The sequence below is a fragment of the Scyliorhinus torazame genome, chromosome 11, assembly GCF_047496885.1.
Source record: "Scyliorhinus torazame isolate Kashiwa2021f chromosome 11, sScyTor2.1, whole genome shotgun sequence".
NCBI classification, from domain to species: Eukaryota; Metazoa; Chordata; class Chondrichthyes; order Carcharhiniformes; family Scyliorhinidae; genus Scyliorhinus; species Scyliorhinus torazame.
In genome coordinates this window covers 143,030,034-143,050,196 of record NC_092717.1, presented here as the reverse complement: position 1 = coordinate 143,050,196, position 20,163 = coordinate 143,030,034, and the positions used below count along the sequence as shown (strand labels likewise).

The 20,163-nt window shown below is 51.2% G+C and overlaps 1 protein-coding gene across 3 annotated transcripts in view; it reads right to left on the bottom strand.

Annotated features, from left to right (window-relative positions):
- The window catches only part of ccdc178 (coiled-coil domain containing 178), a 564,802-nt gene that overhangs the window by 204,924 nt on the left and 339,715 nt on the right, over positions 1–20,163 (bottom strand). For all 3 annotated transcript variants that reach the window (XM_072467841.1, XM_072467840.1, XM_072467842.1), the window contains one exon: positions 19,253–19,402. In XM_072467841.1, coding sequence (XP_072323942.1) covers positions 19,253–19,402 — 150 coding nt within the window. The remainder of the gene's footprint in view (positions 1–19,252; positions 19,403–20,163) is intronic.

The following is a 20,163-nucleotide window of genomic DNA, read 5'->3' as shown; positions in this document are numbered from 1 at the left end:
GCAAGAGAAATATTCACAAGGTTCAGGTTCTTCAGGAGGCAGCAAAGGTACGATTACCAGGCAGTCCTGGACAAATTCTCCAAGTACTGTGAAGAAAACGCAATCCAATCGGCAAGTAAAGGTAAGAAAAGCTGCAGTACTCACCTCGTGGCTGGGATCCCGGAGCCCGAATTCCCAGAGGCCGAAATCCCGGGCCTGAGAGAGGGCTGGGTCGAGGTCGGCGGCCATCTTGCTAAAGGTATCACGCTAGCACAGTTGCGCGAGCAGTGCGCAGAACCGGAAGTTTCGTTTGCGCATGCGCGAGATGCTGCGCATGCGCAGTCAAGAAAACGGCCATCGGTAAAGGAACAGCGATCTGAGCATGCGCAGTCGCTTCCTACGTGCTACATACCGAGCGTCAGGATGTCAGAGGCCCCAGACTGCACCAATTTAAAGGGGAAACGTCCCAAATCCAATTTAAAAGGGAAACGTCCCAAATCAAAAAAACAAAAATCTGTTAAAGCTGTAAAACAACCTTCCCTCACCTGGAATGACAGCACAGTGCCGCAAATTGACCCAGGAGATGAATTTGACCTCCGAAGAACCCTCCGACAAGCAGTTACCTACGCACAAGCCGATGATTCCGACCTCGAATACTTCGATGACGATCTTTACAGTGTTTCCGGACCTCGCGAGCCCAATGATAGCTCCGTGGTCCTATACGACTATGACTCGGACGAACCTTTCGTGTTGCACATTGGCGGCCCCCACATTGAATCCGACGCAGATGCGGATTCATTTTTCGGATTTGAGGATCTTCAATCCAGCAGATATGACGTTCCAACTTATCAGTACCGGATGATGCTGCAGCCTGGCATTAACAGACAGGGAGCGGTGCAAGCACACGGAGAGAGCCCTGCTGCCACACAGAGCGTGGTCCACGTCCCGCTCAACGTTCCCGACTCTATGAAAGAAGACATGCAAGACTCCAGAGCGCAGTCCTCGCATGAACCAGAAGTGACTCCAGTGTCACAAGCCTCCACAGCAAGCTCGTGGACAGACTCCACAATTGCAGAAATGCAAGACTCCAGAGCGCAGTCCTTGCACGGACAAGAAGTGACTCCAGTGTCACAAGCCTCCACAGAGAGCTCGTGGACAGCCTCCACGATAGAAGCAACGCAAGACTCCAGAGCGCAGTCCTTGCACGAACAAGAAGTGACTCCAGTGTCACAAGCCTCCACAGAGAGCTCGTGGACAGCCTCCACGATAGAAGCAACGCAAGACTCCAGAGCGCAGTCCTTGCACGAACAAGAAGTGACTCCAGTGTCACAAGCCTCCACAGAGAGCTTGTGGACAGCCTCCACGATAGAAGCAACGCAAGACTCCAATGTGCAGTCCTTGCACGAACAAGAAGTGACTCCAGTGTCACAAGCCTCCACAGAGAGCTCGTGGACAGCCTCCACGATAGAAGCAACGCAAGACTCCAGAGCGCAGTCCTTGCACGAACAAGAAGTGACTCCAGTGTCACAAGCCTCCACAGAGAGCTCGTGGACAGCCTCCACGATAGAAGCAACGCAAGACTCCAGAGCGCAGTCCTTGCACGAACAAGAAGTGACTCCAGTGTCACAAGCCTCCACAGAGAGCTCGTGGACAGCCTCCACGATAGAAGCAACGCAAGACTCCAATGTGCAGTCCTTGCAGGAACAAGACCATGAGGGTCTAGCAACCGCTCCTGTCCAACCAGCGGCAGATGATGCAAGTCTGCCATGCTCACGTGAACAGCAAGAAGGCTATAACAGCCTACCATGCTCCACTACACAGCAGCATGACCATGAAGGTCTCTCATGCTACAATGAAGGGCACAGCGCTGATGACTGTTCAAGCCCAACTGAAGACAAGCCAAAGGAATCGTCTCGTCCAAGCCCGAAGAAAAAAGGTTTATGCGCTGACCTTCAGGATCATTATAGCCGAACAGAGATTAATAATGCTGCACGGCCACAGAAGGATGCTGAGGATTTGCTAAAGAAATTTATTGAATGTTTAACTTGCAAGGAGCAGACTGAGAATTGCCAGTGTTTTAGTACGGATCGAAAAAATGGACAAGACATTGATCCTCAGGTAATGGAAATAACACAACCTGAATCATATCTCCCTTCAACACAACGCCGCAAAATCCCAACTTCGGAGACCAGCAGTTAGTCAGTAATGACTCTTCAAACCTTGAGGGGAACATTAATTGCATTGAACCTATACACACTCCACTGATAAATGAGCAGAACATTGGAGCAAGAATCCTGAGGACACCGACATCGAGTAGCCAGATAACGAATTTAAAACCCACAGCAGTTTCAAGTGAACCAAGTGTGCTTTCCACTAATGGTGAAGATGCAGATAAGGTCGACCCGATTATCCATTGTACCACACTAACCCCAGTGATTAAGCAGTTATGTATGGGGAGTATAATGTGGGCAATTGAGAACAGTAAAAGAGAGACTGTGACCATGCCAGTCCCAGCAAAATCAGACCCAGAGACCATGAAGGCATGTACATTAGACAAAGATACATATGAGGTACCTGAGAAGAAAAGTGAAACGGAATGTTCTTTGGAAAATAGTACAATGTCGATAGAAACATTGGATCCTATATTCGAGACCATACATATGGGAGAATTTGGGGGTAATAAACAAGGTTCTGCAATGTCTGGGGGAAGATTTAAAATTCCAAAGAAGAAAAGCCCAAATGAAGGACAACGGCAAGACAATGACAGTCCACCGACATGGTGTGCACCACCAGATGAAAACTCTGACAATTTATCCAACCCTAGTGAACAGCAAGCTGCTAATGAGGATCTATCCACGGGATGTGAGACGAGAGACGACAGCATCCCACTTCCCATGCAAAAGGTGCAAGGTGACAGACCTCGCCTAGTGCGTACCGAGGCACTCGACGATCACGGTGGGACCACTGACGACTGCGGTGGCGGCGCACCGCTTCCACCCTCGATGGCTCGAGCCTCTCCACTGGTTGGTGCATTCCTGCATGTTCCGACTCCAGAAGTGCAGCTTCAGGGAATCTCGGCTGCCTCCAGTGAACCTGTTGGGACTCCGGACGGGGGGCATCGACGGAAGGCAGACCGGACTCCAGATGGGGAGCAGCCAAGCGCCGACTCTGATTTGCGCACGCCAGACCTTGCTCCGGACGGGCGGTGTCGCGGCCTCGGTGATGGCACGCTCAGGGTGACGGCGGATGCCACGGCGACAGGGAATGGATCGCGTGGCAGTCCCATTGGGTCGGCAGTGGCAACCAGCACCGGCGGTCCAAGATGGACACACCAATTCGCGCCATCGCCAGACGTTGATGCGAGCAACAATTCTCTCTCCAAGGCGACATGCTTCGACGTTTCTCTGCGGAGTCGCCCTTCCGGCACAGCAGGTGGCCGGAACCAGCGTGCACGGTCTCGGCCAACTTCCACATCTGGCACAGTCATCGCCTTGCATGATATTAGTGATGGTGCTACTTCGATGGCAACGACCCATCGGCTACAAGATGCCGTCCACCACAAACATAAAAAGAAAAAAGACTCCACCTTGTTCCTGGCATGCGGGGCGGATGGATTGGTGCGTAGGCGCAATCAGCGAGCTTTGCGCCGCCTTCCACGCTCGCAACTGAACCGTACGCATACGCCCCATCCTCCACTGGTTCCCAAGGATGACTTCGTGGAGATGCCATGGATCATGCCCCTTCCATCGCCACCAGAACCAAACCACAGCCAAGGCACCACTAACAAAGATGTTGAATGTTATATTTGCACGAATGAAAAAACCAAGCACTGCACGAAGTACAACAAATGGTAAAGTAGAGACTTCGGCAACAGCATCACCTCCAACAGTCCAAGGTGAACCAATGTGACCCCAAATCTCCACAGCTGAACCGGCTTGAGGACCAGCCCATTCTTGAGGCGGTCACCCATTAGACTGGACTTAGAACGCTGTTCATACGTTCAAAAAGTCAAACACTTCTGTATTATAACCTGTTGTTGTTTATTGTTCCAGATATCGTCTGACCGGACCAATGTTCAAGTTTTTTTTTTCTCTCGCATCCAAGTTTTGTTATGGTACAACCTTGTTTGTGTGACGCACCCGACATCGCCCCATGTAAATAGTTACGTCATATACACACGCTGTACACAACACACACACACACTCTTACATGCACTCACGGCACAATTATATTTATAACCACGTAGGCACATATCTTTGTAAAAAGGGGGGATGTCATGATATTCAAACACACACATCATGATAGACACACCAACAGACAAATCAGAACACACAACACCACAACCAATGACAGAAAGATATAAAAGCACAGACACGACCCCCGGTGGTCAGTATTAGCTGCAGAGGCGGACCAGGACAGATCTGCGACCAAACACACTCAGGGAGACAGCACGTGCAGAGTATCCAGAACGAACTGTATTATAAGAGTTAAAATAAAATAAAGTTGTACCACATACAACTGTGTTGGCTCATCTGTGCACCAGAGCACCCAACACCACAGCTGTGACAGCAGGGATGCTTTGATACGGCAGTTTCAAAAGTCCTGGCCCCAGAAATGTGTGCACATCATGTGCCCAAACTTTTTTCCACGTGCAATGTAAGACTCATGTCACTGTCCTGACAACACATTTACCCTGTCCTGAGATTGACACCTGCATTCAACTATTAAGGCTATCTCTATCTCCCTTAACAACTTACACAGCCACTACATCTTAAACAACCTCAGCATAAGGAACAATGATTTACAAACTCATTATGGCACTTAACATTCACAAGCACAAAGCTCTCACCATTACTCTGCACTTGGTGCCTGCCTGGAGCATGGAGTTTTTTTGATACAATTACAAGTGCTCTGCCGCAGTGTTCCCCCTCGTTTGCAGCTGCACTGGTGAAAGGCTGATGATCTGCTACCTTCCTTGGCATGGATGACATTGGCAGGCATCCTCTGTGCAGCTGAGGTCTTGAGTAACCCGCCACATGGGCAGAATCCTGCTGAGAGGCACGAGGATCTTCTGTCTCTGTGGCACTGCACGAGCACTGTATCAATAGTGGATGAACAGAAAAGATACATCGCCCCATCAGAAATGCCCTGAGAGGGACTTCCAGTTGCTGCCATAGTGTAACTGTTCGCAAACAAGTTGGCTCCTGCCTGAGGACTGGTTTTTTTTTGCCTTTTTTACCCATTTTACAGGTGTGGTGCAGGGGGAAAAGCGATGAAATAGAAGAACTAGAACTTCTCCTCTGGCAGGTGATGTCAAAGAGTTAGCAGACGAGGAGTGTGTCAAGTAAGGTGCATTCTTCAGAGATGGAGGACAAGCTTGGTGCAGGAGGGGAAAAGATGGCAGAGGGACTTGTGGCGTCGTTCCCTGCTCAGTGGTCAACAGATAAGTTGGTCGAGTTCCTCTAGGCCGAATTCAAAAAGCAAAGGCAGGTAGTCAGCAAGGACTTGGCAAAAGCAGCAGAACCAATTTAGGCTGCCCTGGAAAGGGTGGGACAGCAGCTGGAGTCGCAGAATTTGTTGATCCAGAAGGTGGAGGAGAAGGTTGCTGACCACGAAGATCAGATTGCCTCTTTAGAGGCAGTGATGCTGATGACGTCAGAGGGCAAAATAAGTTGAAGGCCAAAGTCGATGACCTGGAGAACCGCTCCAGGCGACAGAACCTGAGGATCGTAGGGCTGCCCAAAGGCATTGAGGGTGCAAGAACCACAGTATATATGTGGCAAAGATGTTTGAGCATTTGTTGGGGGAGGGGGTCTTTGACCGCCCTCCTGAAGTGAACCGGGCCCATCAGTCATTGAGGAAGATGCCGAAAGCTGGGGAGTTGCCTTGGCGGTTACAGTACGTTTCCATCGATACCAGAACAAGGTAAAGATCCTAAAGTGGGTAAGGAAACCTGTGAATGTCGCTGGGAAGGCTATACTGTCCGAATCTACCAGGACTTGGGAGCGGAGCTCGCAAAAAGAAAGGCCGGGTTCAACAAAGTCAAGGCTGCTCTTTTCAGGAGTAAGGTGCGATTTGGCATGATATACCCAGCTCGTCTGTGGGTCGCCATGGGGATAAAAGAGCTTGGGGTACATGATTAAAGGTGCGAAAGGGGAAGGCGGGGTGAGTATGTGGGTCTTTTTGTAAATGATGTTTGTCTTTAGCCTTGGATTTTCAAGATGGCGGCGGAGCGTGGTGACTCTCTGCGAGCTCTCTAACACGGATCCTCTTCTTACATCTCCTGTAATTGTACTAATCTCTTACAACTTAATTCTAACACTAATACCACATTATGTACCTTGTGTTGCCCTATTACTATCCATGTACTAAATGATCAGTTTGAGCTGCACGCAGGAAAATACTTTCCACTCTATCTCAGTACACATGGCAATAAACAAATCCAATCAATCCAATGGGAGTTACCCTACTAGCAGAAATGTTAGTCAACAGAAATGAAGTGGGAGGGAAAGTCACGGCTGGCTATCTGGCAGGGTGGGGGTTTGTTTTCTTTGTTTTTCATGTGGGTTGGGATGGCGAGCCTGGGGCATTGGGGTTTTTGTTGTTTCAGATGAGGGAAGGGGTGGTAGAGGTGGATTGCTGGGAACAAACGTTTCTTTATGGACTCATTCGATGGAGGGGATGACGGTGGTCATCTTGGGTTGGGCCGGGAGGCCGGGGAAGGAGGGGCCTGGAGGAATCCACTAGGATTAAGGTGTAGCTGATCAGGGTGGGTGAGGGGTCGGGTGGTGGTGATGAGCCCCCTGACCAGACTGGTCTCAAGGGATGCGAAGGGAGCGTTAGGCACCAAACAAGGTTGAGCAAAAATTGGGTGAGACATGTGTTCCATTTGGGGTTGAATACGGCCTCAGTGTTTATTGATGAGAGGGCGGTCTTTTTGGCGAGTAACATACTGGGGGTCTAGGGGGAAGATATATGACTGTGACTGAAAGGTTGGAGGGGGTTCCTGTGAGATGTTAGTGAATGCTAGTGAAGCTCCTCACTGGGATGATGTGAATTTTATCAAGATGCTGTCGCTGATGGTTCCAGATTTGGATACGCATTGGTTGATCATTTGAGGGGATATTAATTGTGTGCTTGACTCTAGGCTGGATCGGTCATGCCCCAAATCTCTTAAGGTATCGGGGGTGGTCAAGGCGTTGCTTGGGTTCATGGTGCAGATGGAGGGTGTTGATCTGTGGAGGTTTGGGGGGCCGAGGGCCAAGGAGTTTTCTTTCTCCTCTGGGTGTACTCCCCTATTTACTTTCTTATTATGGATAAGGCAATGCTCCCAGGGGTGGTAGGATCAAAAATACTCGGTGATTGTCATATCAGACCACACGCTGCATTTTGTGGAATTGTGCGTGGAGAAGGAGGGCACCCAGCAACCACTGTGGAGGTTAGATGTACGAAGTCTTACAACACCAGATTAAAGTCCAACAGGTTTGTTTCGATGTCACTAGCTTTCGGAGCGCTGCTCCTTCCTCAGGTGAACCTCCACATCGAGGTTAGATGTGGCACTCTTGGTGGATTAGGGGGTATGTGAGAGAATTGGGATGCCTATAGGCAGGTATGTTGAATTCAATAAGAACAAGGAGATCTCTCCCTCCACATTCTAGGAGGCATTGAAGGTTGTAATTAGGGGGAAGCTAATGGTGATTAAGGAACGTCGGTAGAAGGTGGGTGGAGGACATCCGGTTGCGGCTATGTGGAGCTAAGTCGCACGTTCGGCAGCTCCTGCTAAAAACTGACTTTTGGGCTCTTTTTAAGGCCCGTAATGGCGCTTGTTCGACGTTTCCCGGTGTGGGAAGGGGACAGCAACATTCCCCCGATAGTGTATGGATTGGACCAGGAGTGGGGCGATTTAAAAAGTGGCATTGAAGCAAAGAAAGGTGCGAGGGAGGAGGACCAAGATGGTGGCGGGCGGAGACCAGGCAGCGTGGAGGCAGTGGGCACAAGAGCAGCAGGAGCTTCTCCAGCGCTGTTTAAAGGAACTGAAAGCAGAGCTGCTGGAGCCGATGAAGGCTTCAATTGATAAGCTACTGGAGACCCAGACGGCCCAAGGGGCGCCGATCCAGGAGGTCCGGCAGAAGGTCTCGGAGAACGAGGATGAGATCCTGGGCCTGGCGGCAAAGGTGGAGGCGCACGAGGCGCTCCACAAGAAATGGCAGGCGAGGTTCGAGGAGGTGGAGAACCGGTCGAGGCGGAAGAACCTGCGGATCCTGGGTCTCCTGGAGGGATCGGATGTGGGGGTCTACGTGGTCACCCTGCTGAATTTGCTAATGGGAGTGGGGGCCTTTCAGGGGCCCTTGGAGCTGGAGGGGGCCCACCGAGTGCTGGTGAGGAGGCCCAAGCCCAGCGAGCCGCCACGGGCGGTGCTGATGCGATTCCACCGGTTTGCTGATCGGGAGTGTGTGTTAAGGTGGGCCAAGAAGGAGTGGTGCAGCAGGTGGGAGAACGCGGAGGTCCAGATCAACCAGGATTGGAGTGCGGAGGTGGCGAAGAAGAGGGCCGGTTACAACTGGGCGAAGGCAGTGCTGCACAGGAAGGGGGTGAAGTTCGGTATGCTGCAGCCGGTGTATTTTGAGTCCCCGGAGGAGGTGTGGGCCTTTGTTCAGGCCGAAAAACTGAACTCGGACTCCGGGGTTGTGGGCGAGGGGTCGCGGTGGAGGGATGGTTGGGGATTGCTGTGTTGTGTTTCGAGGGGGGGATTCTTTGTTTTTCGGGGGTTGATTGGGCATTGTTTTGATTAGGTCGGCCGGGTGGGCTCGTGGGTAAACTGCTTGGGGGGTTGATGGTCGGTAGGGGAGATGGGGCCCCGCGGGGGGGGGGGGGGGGGGGGGGGGGAGGCCTGAGTTGGGGGTAGTGGGACCGGACCTGGAAAGGGAGCTGAGCCAGAGGGGGTGGGGGCGGGCGAGTGGAAAGCGCGGGCTTTTCTCCCACGCTGGGAGTGGAATGGATGAGAGCCTGCTGGTGGACAAGGGGGGGAGGGGAAATTCCACACTGGGGGAGGTTGATGGAGCAGCGGGAGTGGCCGGGATCAGTAGGAGTCAGCTGACTTACGGGAGTGCAATGGGGGGAGCAATGCAGCTAGGGGGGGATCTAGCTGGGGGGGGGGGACCGGGTTACTGCTGAAATGGCCATGGGGGAGCTGGAGTTGGTAGAGGAGGTCGGGGCAGGGGTCTGCCGCGGTGGGGAACGGGCCATGCGGGTCGCGGGCCCGTGGCTGGCCTAGGAAGGGCTATGGCTAGTCGGCGGGGGAGGGGGGTGAGTAACCCCCTGATCCGGCTGATAACATGGAATGTAAGGGGACTAAATGGGCCGGTCAAGCGGGCCCGGGTGTTCGCACACCTGAAGGGGCTGAAGGCAGATGTGGCCATGCTTCAGGAGACGCACCTGAGGGTGGCGGATCAGGTAAGGTTGAGAAAGGGGTGGGTAGGGTAGGTGTTTCATTCGGGTTTGGATGCAAAAAATCGGGGGGGGGTGGCGATCTTGGTGTGGAAGAGAGTGTCGTTCGAGGCGTCGAGCATTGTGGCAGACAATGGCGGTAGGTATGTGATGGTAAGTGGCAAGCTGCAGGGGGAGCGGGTGTTGTTGGTCAATGTATATGCCCCGAATTGGGACGATGAGGGGTTCATGCGGCATATGCTGGGCCGGATTCCGGACCTGGAGACAGGGAGCCTGATAATGGGGGGGGGGGGGTGGATTTCAACACGGTGCTGGACCCGGCACTGGATCGCTCTAGGTCTAGGACGGGCAGGAGGCCGGCGGCGGCCAAGGTGCTGAGGGGGTTCATGGACCAGATGGGAGGGGTGGACCCATGGAGGTTTGCGAGGCCGGAGGCCAGGGAATTTTCATTCTTCTCCCATGTCCACAAGGCCTACTCCCGGATTGACTTTTTTGTGATGAGCAGGGCGCTGGTTCCGAGGGTGGAGGATACGGAGTACTCGGAGATAGCCATTTCTGATCATACTCCGCACTGGGTGGACCTCGAGTTTGGGGAGGAGAGGGACCAGCGCCCGCTGTGGCGCCTAGAGGTGGGGTTGCTGGCGGACGAGGAGGTGAGCGGGCGGGTCCAGGGGTGCAAAGAGAGGTACCTGTAGGCTAATGACAATGGGAAGGTGCAAGTAGGGGTGGTCTGGGAGGCGCTGAAGGCGATGGTCAGAAGAGAGTTGATCCCTATTAGGGCACACAAGGACAGGGGGGAGAGGAGAGAGAGGGAGAGGTTGGTGGGGAGATGATGAGGGTGGACAGGAGGTACGTGGAGGCCCCGGAGGAGGGATTGCTTAGGGAGCGATGTAGCCTCCAGGCTGAGGTTCGATTTGTTGACCACCAGGAAGGCGGAGGCGCAGTGGAGGAATGCGCAGGGGGCTGTATATGAATACGGAGAAAAGGCGGGCCAGATGCTGGTGCACCAGCTTCGGAAGCGAGAGGCAGCTAGGGAGATCGGGGGATTTAGGGATGGAGGAGGGAACACGGTGCGAAGTGCGGTGGGTATCAATGGGATCTTCAGGACTTCTACGAGGAACTGTACCGGTCTGAGCCCCCACTGGAGGAGGGAGGGATGGGTCGCTTCCTGGACCGGCTGAGGTTTCCGAGGGTGGAGGAGGGGCAGGTGGCGGGGTTGGGGGCGCCGGTTGGGTTGGAGGAGTTGGTCAAAGGGATAGGGAACATGCAGGCGGGGAAGGCACCGGGGCCGGATGGGTTCCCGGATGAATTTTACAAGAAGTATTCGGACCTGCTGGGCCCGCCGTTGGTAAGGACCTTCAATTAGGCAAGGGAAGGGGTGGGCTCTGCCACCGACGATGTCTAGAGCGCTAATTTCCCTGATCCTGAAGCGGGACAAGGATCCCCTACAGTGTGGGTCATATAGGCCGATCACACTCCTAAATGTAGATGCAAAGTTGCTGGCAAAGATTTTGGCCATGAGGATAGAGGACTGTGTGCCTTAGGTCATACATGAGGATCAGACGGGGTTTGTGAAAGGGAGGCAGTTGAATACTAATGTACGGAGTGTAGCCAGTTAAAATGGCTATCTCCCGATTTAAAATGGCTAACTCCCGATTTAAAATGGCGAACGGCAAAGGCTGATGGGAAAGTCAGTCAACAGGACACAAACGAGCAGCTGCAGGTTGAGTGTGTATTTACCTCTGGAAAGGCCAGACAAGTTCGATACCAGCAACCATCAGAAACAAAACACCAGCCATCTGCATACTAATGAGCAATCCCCGGGAACAATGAGCAACATTTAGACACATAAAGCAAAACCAGACTCTTCGGCGCCAGCAGAAGCCTACACAAAAGGAGGTGAACTACCACCTCAGGACTGCCCATCGATCAGGGAACCACTCCAGCATTGGAGAAAATCAAACCAAGTGATTGGGACAAAGTCCAATCACTTGGAACCAGGTACAGGGTCCGCCCCGAAAGGCGGGAAGCCCCCCTGGGGACTATAAGAATTAAGCCCAAGTTCAAATCGTTCTTCTTGACCGGGTCACTCAGCAACGCGAACCAACCCTTGACAGTGACCGGTTCAGCCGCCGCCGATATCCAGTAAGTCTTACTTCAACGCTCGCTACGAGATAGGCGCTCCTAGCTACCAATCTGTACCAACTTCGAATCCCGCAGGCTCAGAACCCAAACGAAAGGCCATTCGTTTCCCTGACCTGGTGGGCCAGTTCCAAGTTAAGTATTGGCCTGTTAGCTGTAGAAGTAGCTTAGACGTAGAATATGTACATGAGTAGTGATTACTGTGTAAAATAAATGTGCTTTGATTTAAATCTTACTAAGCGGTGTATTGGATTATTGATCATTACTCGGACTTGAACCACGTGGCGGTATCATAAAGATACCTGGCGACTCAAGAGCAAAGGTGATAAAACAGAGCAATTAAACTAAGGCAAAGTTAGCAACAGGAGGCTCTTAAATGTTATAATGATCCCGGCGATGGAAGGGGAGGTGGAGATAGTGGCGGTGATGGATGCGGAGAAGGCCTTTGATAGGGCGGAAACAGGGTACGTGTGGGAGGTGTTGAAAGGGTTCGGGGAGGGGTTCGTCAGGTGGGTGAGGTTGCTATATAATGCCCCGGTGGCGAGTGTGGCCACGAACAGAAGGAGGTCAGACTACACCGGGGGACGAGGCAGGGGTGTCCCCTGTCCCCCCTGCTCTTTGCGCTGGCGATTGAACCCCTGGCCATGGCGTTGAGGGAGTCGAGGAACTGGAGGGGGCTGGTGCGGGGTGGGGAGGAGCATCGGGTGTCGCTCTATGCGGATGGTTTGCTGCTATATGTGACAGACCCGGTGGGGGGAATGCCGGAGGTGATGAGGATCCTTAGGGAGTTTGGAGATTTCTCCGGGTACAAGCTTAATATGGGGAAGAATGAGTTGTTCGTGGTGCACCCAGGGGACCAGGAGAGGGGGATTGGTGAGCTCCCGCTAAAAAGGGCGGAGAGGAGTTTCAGGTACCTGGGGGCCCAGGTGGCTAGGAGCTGGGGGGCCCTACATAAGCTTAACTTCACGAGGCTGGTGGAGCAGATGGAGGAGGAGTTAAAGAGGCGGGACGTGCTGCCACTCTCCCTGGCGGGTAGGGTGCAGTCAGTTAAAATGACGGTGCTCCCGAGGTTTTTGTTTCTGTTCCAATGCCTCCCCATCCTGATCCCTAAGGCCTTCTTCAGGCAGGTTAACAGGAGAGATATGGGGTTTGTGTGGGCGCAGAAGACCCCGAGGGTGAGAAGGGTGTTCCTGGAGCGGTGCAGGGAAAGGGGGGGTTGGCGCTGCCTCACCTCTGTGGGTATTATTGGACCGCCAACATGGCAATGGTGCGTAAGTGGGTGATGGAGGGGGGTTAGGCGGTATGGAAGAGGCTGGAGATGGCGTCCTGTGTGGGCACGAGCCTGGAGGCGCTGGTGACGGCGCCGCTTCCTCCAACGAGGTATACCACGAGCCCGGTGGTGGCGGCTACCCTCAAGATTTGGGGGCAATGGAGACGTCACAGGGGGGATGTGGGAGCCTCGGTGTGGTCCCCGATTCGGGGGAACCACCGGTTTGTCCCGGGGAGGATGGACGGAGGGTTCCTGAGCTGGCACAGGGCAGGTATTAGAAGGATGGGGGACCTATTTGTGGACGGGAAGTTCGCGAGCCTGGGTGAGCTGGAGGAGACGATCGGGCTCCCCCCGGGAACACCTTCAGATATATGCAGGTAAGGGCGTTTGTTCGGCAGCAGGTGGTGGAGTTATCACTGTTGCCGCCACGCAGGGTCCAGGACAGGGTGCTTTCGGGGGTGTGAGTTGGAGAGGGGAGGATCTCGGCAACGTATCAGGTGATGCAGGAAGAGGAGGAGGCCTCGGTGGAGGAGCTAAAGGGTATGTGGGAGGAGGGGTTGGGTGAGGAGATTGACGAGGGGATGTGGGCGGATGCCCTGGGGAGATTGAACTCTTCCTCCTCTTGCGCGAGGCTCAGCCTCATACAATTTAAGGTGCTGCATAAGGCTCACATGACCGGGGCAAGGATAAGCCGGTTCTTTGGGTGCGAGGACAGGTGTGTTAGGTGCTTAGGGAGCCCAGCAAACCACACTCACATGTTCTGGGCGTGCCCAGCGCTGGAGGACTTTTAGAAGGGTGTAGTGAGGACGGTGTCGAGGGTGGTAGGTTCTAGGGTCAAGCCGGGCTGGGAGCTCGCAATATTTGGGGTGGCAGAGGAGCCGGGAGTGCAGGAGGCGAAAGAGGCCGGAATTCTGGCCTTTGCGTCCCTGGTAGCCCGACGAAGGATTCTTCTTCAGTGGAAGGATGCGAGGCCCCCAAGTGTGGAATCCTGGATCAACGATATGACGGGGTGTATTAAATTGGAGAGGGTGAAATTTGCCTGAAGGGGATTGGTGCAAGGGTTCTTCAGGCGGTGGGAACCGTTCCTAGACTTCCTGGCAGAACGTTAGAAGATGGTCAGCAGCAGCAACCCGGTGGGGGGGGGGGGGCGGCGGTTGGTTCGTTTTTCTTGAGTGGGTGTGTATATTTGCCTTTGTGTTGATGAAGACTGTTAATTTATTATTTATGTATATGGGGGGGAGGGGGGGTTGTTTTCTTTCTGTATTTTGTTGTTGATATTTTGTGAAAATTTGAATAAATTATTTTTTTTAAAAAGGTGGGTGTAATTTTCTTGTCAGGTGGCCTGATTTCTATTACAAAAACACTTGTACCTAAAGCTATAAACAATTTATCAACATTAATTGTGGTTAAACTATACACAAAACAGCTGATGAATAACAGTAAGGCCAAGCACAAGCAACCTCTCTCCAGCTTCCTCCAGCCAGTCAGGGGTCACCTGACTCTAACATTCACTTATGTACTAGTGAGACCCGTAGTGGTCAGTCGGTGAATTACAACACAGCCATGATATCACTACAGTGGGGAGGATGGAAAGACAGAGGTTGGTAGAGGACGTTTTGAAGTGGATCGGCAATATTCAGCCACCTCAGAGGAGAAGTTGTTGAAAAAGAAGTCCAGATGGAGTTTGAACTGTTGTCAACGGGGAAGGCGATTGGCCAGTTGTGCCGGGTACGGGGGGCATTTTATGAACATGGGGAGAAGGCCAGTAGATTGATGGCACACCAGTTGAGACGGCAGGCAGCTTCGAGGGAGATTGGGTAAATAAAGGACCCCTGGGGCAGGATGGTCTCTGATCCAGGTAAGGTGAATGGGGTATTTGAGGCCTTTTACCGGGGGCTGTACAGGTCGGAGGGGACTCGGACATGAAACAGTTCTTGTACAGCTGGGGTTTCCTGGTAGTGGAGGAGGGGAAAGTGCAGGTGCTTCAGGCCCCAATTGGCTTTGAGGAGGTGATGAGGTGCATTGGTTCAATGCAGTCTGTAAAGGCTCTGAGCCCGCACGGATTCCCAGTGAATCTTTATAAAAACTTTGCGACGGAGCTGGGGCCTTGTCTAATGGAAATGTTCACTGACTCATTAGCCCGGGAGGAGCTTCCGCCAACTTTGACATAAGCATCGATTCCGCTAATTTTGAAAAAGGATAAGGATCCTGAGGAGTGTGGGTCTTATCGGCCTACATCACTACTAAATTCGGATGTGAAGTTGCTGGCTAAGGTGCTGACAACACGCTTGGAGGATTGTTTGCCTGGGATGGTAGCTGATGACCAGATGGGCTTTATGAAGGGGTGACAATTGTCGGCCAATATAAGAAGGTTATTGAACTTAGTGATGACGCCCGCAACTGATCAGGAAACGGAGGTAATAATTTCCATGGACACGGAGAAAGCGTTCGACCGGGTTGAATAAGATTTTGGGTCGGTTTGGGTTTTGGCTGGGGTTCATTGCCTGAATTAGACTGTTGTTTAGGGCCCCTGCGGATAGTGTTCGCACTATCACAATAGGTTTGGGGTATTTTCATTTGCACAGAAGTACAAGGCTGGGATATCCACTCTCCCCGTTAGATTTTTCTTTGGCGATTGAGCCGCTGCCGATTGTGCTTAGGGCATCAAGAGATTGGAGGGGAATAGAGAATGGAGTATAGAACACAGAGTGTTCCTATATGCAGACGCGTTGTTATACCCGATCTCCAATATGAGCAAGATTAGGGAGATGCTGAGTACATTTGGCTCTTTTTCGGGGTACAAACTAAACATGAGAAAGAGTGAGGTGTTTCCGGTGAATTCCCAGGGACAAGATAGGGGCCTGGAGAAGTTGCCGTTTCGGCTGGCCAATTCAAGTTTTCGGTATCTGTGAATACGGGTGTCACATAGCTGGGCTCTGTTACACAAGTTGAATGTGGCCATCTTTGTGGAGTGGGTGAAGTAGGATTTGAAGAGGTGGAACGTTCTCCCATTATCGCTGGCAGGGCAGGTTCAAATCGTGAAAATGTCGATCCTTTCAGAACTTTTATTTATTTTCGACAACTGGTCCGGGGGGCGGGGAGGAGTTGGTGTTGCCGAATTTGATTTACTATTATGGGCGGCAAATGCTGAGAAGGTTCAGAAATGGGTCGTGGAGGGAGGGTCGGTTTGGGGGTGGATGGAGGAAGCTTCGTGTATAGGACCGAGTCTGAGGGCACTGTTGATGGCTCTGCTTCCATTCTCACCGGCCAAATACTCTATGGGTCCAGTGGTGGTTGCTTCTTTTAAATTTGCAATCAGTTTCGGCAACATTTAAGCTGGAGGGAATGTCACTGTGGGCACCGATATGTGATAATCATAGATTTATTCCAGCGGGGTTGGATTTAACATAAAGGGTTTGGGAACGGGAGGCAATAGAGAGGTTTAGGGACTTGTTTGTGGAAGGTAGATTTGCAGAGTTGGGGAACCGGTAGGAAAGTTTCAGCTTCTGAGGGGGGAATTTGCAGGTTAGGAATTTTGTGAGAAAGGAGCTGGCCACGTTTCCGTGGTTACCGCCCCCTTCGTTGCTGGAAAAGATAGTGTCTGAGGATGAGATAGTAGAGGGTAAGATCTCTCATATTTATAGACAGTTAATGGAGAGGAAGAAGGCCTCGCTCGAGGAGATAAAGAGAAAGTGGGAGGAGGAGCTGGGTGGTGCATTTGAGGGGATAGGATAAAGGTAGGTGGGATAAACCCAACTTCCTCATGTGCAAGATTGAGCTTAACTCAATTTAAAGTTGTGCCCAGAGCACAGATGACAAAGACATGCATAAATGGGTTCTTTCCGGAGGTGGAGGACAGATGTGAGAGGTGTTTAAGGGGGCCAGCAAAACACACACATGTTCTGTCCGAAAATGGCAGGATTTTGGGAGTTCTTTTCAGGAACAATGCAGGGATTTTAGGGGTAAAGGTGGCCCCGAGCCCGTAGGTGGCGATATTTGGGGTATCGGAAGATCTGGGAGTGCAGAAGGGGAGAGAGACTGGCTTGTTAGCCTTTGCCTCCCTGATAGCCTGGAGATGGAAACATCTCTCAGGACACTTCTTTTGTGAAATGCTTCCATATGAAGGAAACTGGGTGCTCATCATCTACAATTACGTCCTCCTTGCCTTCCGGTTAGGTTTCAAGAACTGGGTCTGAAACCCATGCTCCCAGTCCCTTTGTTGCCCTGGCTCTGGGATCATGAGCTTAGCAAGGAAACAGTACGCAGGTCGGAGTGCATACCAATGATTGCGTCTGCAATGCACTCAGTTTACCCCTCCAGGAATTCGCTAGTCTGTCCATTGGGGAAGCTTGGTGCTCCAAAGAGTGGGTGATTGCAGTGCACATGGCCTGGATAGACACCTTCACAGGGTCTCATCAAATGTTGGAACTTGGCAGAGTTCTGCAGTCCTTTGGAACATTAGACATTTTCAGGCCTTTAAAGTAAGTGTACATTTGTGTGATATCTGATGTGACCAAAGTTTGCCAAAGCATACTGCCCCTCTGGTATATATGCCAAATCTCCACGGACCTTCCACTGGACACCCAGGATCTGCCACATCATGGATAACTTGGAATGAGTCTGGATTACCCTATACACTCCTCCGACAGTGCGAGGCCTGTTCCACCACAATGTCTGACAGCTGCACATGCAACTATGCAGTGCCCTCACCAGACTGTGCATGTCCACATTCCAACATGCTAGTCTGTGCTATGGTACAGTATCTACACTGGTGCTTGGGACAGAAAGAGTATGTGATACTGCATCTTCCAAGGCTTCTTCCCCAACATTGGAGCGGACTGGCAGCTTGGCATCCAGACGAGGGTTTGTGGAAAAGGCTTCACCTGTGACAGAGAGACTGCAGTAAGGGAGGTAGTGGGTCATCACAAACCTTTCCACACCTGTGCTAAGTCTCAAAGCTCAGCAACATTAGTTATGTCCACCATGAGAGGCAGGCAAAATTCACACTTGATCCAATATCGGAAGCTTGTGAGTATGGTTTGGCTGTGTTTTATTGTCAGAATGAGATTTTTGAGTTTCAATGCATCATGCCAAGCCTCCATCTACCTCCGACTTGCACTCTCCCCCTTGTCCATCGGTTTCTGCTAATTGCTAGCTCACCAGACTCCTGCCTTTCTCTGATCTCGCCTCTGCCAATCAATATAGCTGGATGACTGGGATTCAGACAGTATCAAAACCTCCTCCTTAAATGGAATTAGCATCACGAGGTTTGACATATCCCCTTCCACCTGGCTTTGTTCAGGGGCATTATGGGCATGCTTCCCCGAAAGAAGTGTTCGCATTGCAATCACTAACAATGTTAGCTTATTTGACGGCATGCAGCCGATGCATTATTAGCAGAGTGCTTGGCAGCCTAGGTGCTGTGCACTTTCCTCAATTGAACAGGCTGCAAACACTCCACCATCCAACTGAACCAAAACCATAAGTGCACACTGACATCAGCGCTAAAAACAATTTACTGTCTTGAAGCTCCAACCAACATGCCTCTTGCATTCACAACGGTCTCCTGTAGCATACTGCCACAAGATTACACATACTGAGGACTTACTCAGCTTGACTGCCCTCATGAGATCATTGAGCCTCTTCTGACATTCAGACCACCTGCACCTCAGCAGCTCCCCCCTCCCAGGCAGCATGTGTTTTGGATGGGTTTCTCCTCTTCCTGCAGGATGGCGTGCGTTAATCCCGTCAATTAAAGAGCTTAAGGTGAGCTTTCAGGAAGTTGTTATTACATCAAGGGGTTGGTTTTCCACTTCTCCCCTGCTTCGGCCCTCACTCCAGTAGCTCTGACATCTCCTGAAGGAAACATGGAACAAGAGAACTCCTCTGTGCTATCCAAAAAAAATGCCACTTTTGCTAATTGGCAAACTTTGGTCACGTCAGATATCACACAAATGTACACTTACCTTAAGGTCCTGAAAATGTCTAACGTTCCAAAGGACTGCAGAACTCTGCCAAGTTCCAACATTTGATGAGTCCCCTGGCACTTCCCCATGCCAGGGGCCCTATAAATTACTGGTCTTGACCTTGTTCTGGGTCATGGCCAACAACTTTGAAAGTTGGACATCCCACCCTCCAACAATGATTGGGTCAGTTGCTCACTGCCTGTAAGCCCCAAACACATTCGCCGACCTCAATCAATGTAGCAATGGCAGTCATGGAAGTCGGAAGGTTTCCAGTGCTAGTCCAGCCCCTCGCATTGGAGCATATTACTCAGCCCATAGACTTGATATCTTTCTTTCTCCTGACTTCAGCTGAGTAAAAACTCAACAGGTGATAAATTCCCTTGCTATACCTCACAGAATAAGGTCTCAGTATGCTTTTTAATTTATTTTCATCATATATTCAAATTACCTGTAAATAATCTTTAATGCATACTTCTGTCTTCTGTCTGCAATTATAGGTATCTGCAAGTTTTAGCTTTGCTGTTTTGTAAGTTTGCTGTAGTTGATGATATTCTTCAGTTCGATTAGTATTTTCCATAAATGCCAAGGCAAGTTTGACCTGGAAAGACAATTAACAGAAATAAATACTACAGTTTGCAAAGTAAACCTTAATCTAATTCCCGTAATAGTGTTTTATTTGGGCGGCACGGTAGCACCGTGGTTATCACTGTTGCTTCACAGCGCCAGGGTCTCAGGTTCGATTTCCAGCTTGGGTCACTGTCTGTGCAGAGTCTGCATATACTCCCTGTGTCTGCGTGGGTTTCTTCCGGGTGCTCCGGTTTTCCCCCACAAGTCCTGAAAGATGTGCTGGTAGGTGAATGAGACATTCTGAATTCTCCCTCTGTGTACCTGAACAGATGCCGGAGTGTGGCAACGAGGGGCTTTTCACAGTAACTTTATTGCAGTGTTAATGTAAGCCTATTTGTGACAATAAAGATTATTATTGGAAAGAGAGACATATTATTGAAGATTTTAATCATGTCCTCATCAGGAGAGCTACTCAAGATAAAGGGAATAAGAATTTGCTGTTGGTTTATCTTGCGCAGCTGTCCTCTTGAGCGCAAGATGAACAGCTTCAACGTTTCTTTCTTCAGCAATCTTTTACTTGTTTGGTTGTATTCATCTATTGTATAAGATATTTTTCATCAACCTGAAAGCTCATTAAAAAATAAATCAGTGGCGATTTGGTGGTGCCATTAGGTATTTGTTTTTCATCTCTGATGCTAGATGCATCCCATGTTAATGGAAAGAATGTTTCTTTGGATTGATGGCTGTAAAGTATTGAAGTGAAATGGCATTCGTAATCAAGATGTGGAGATG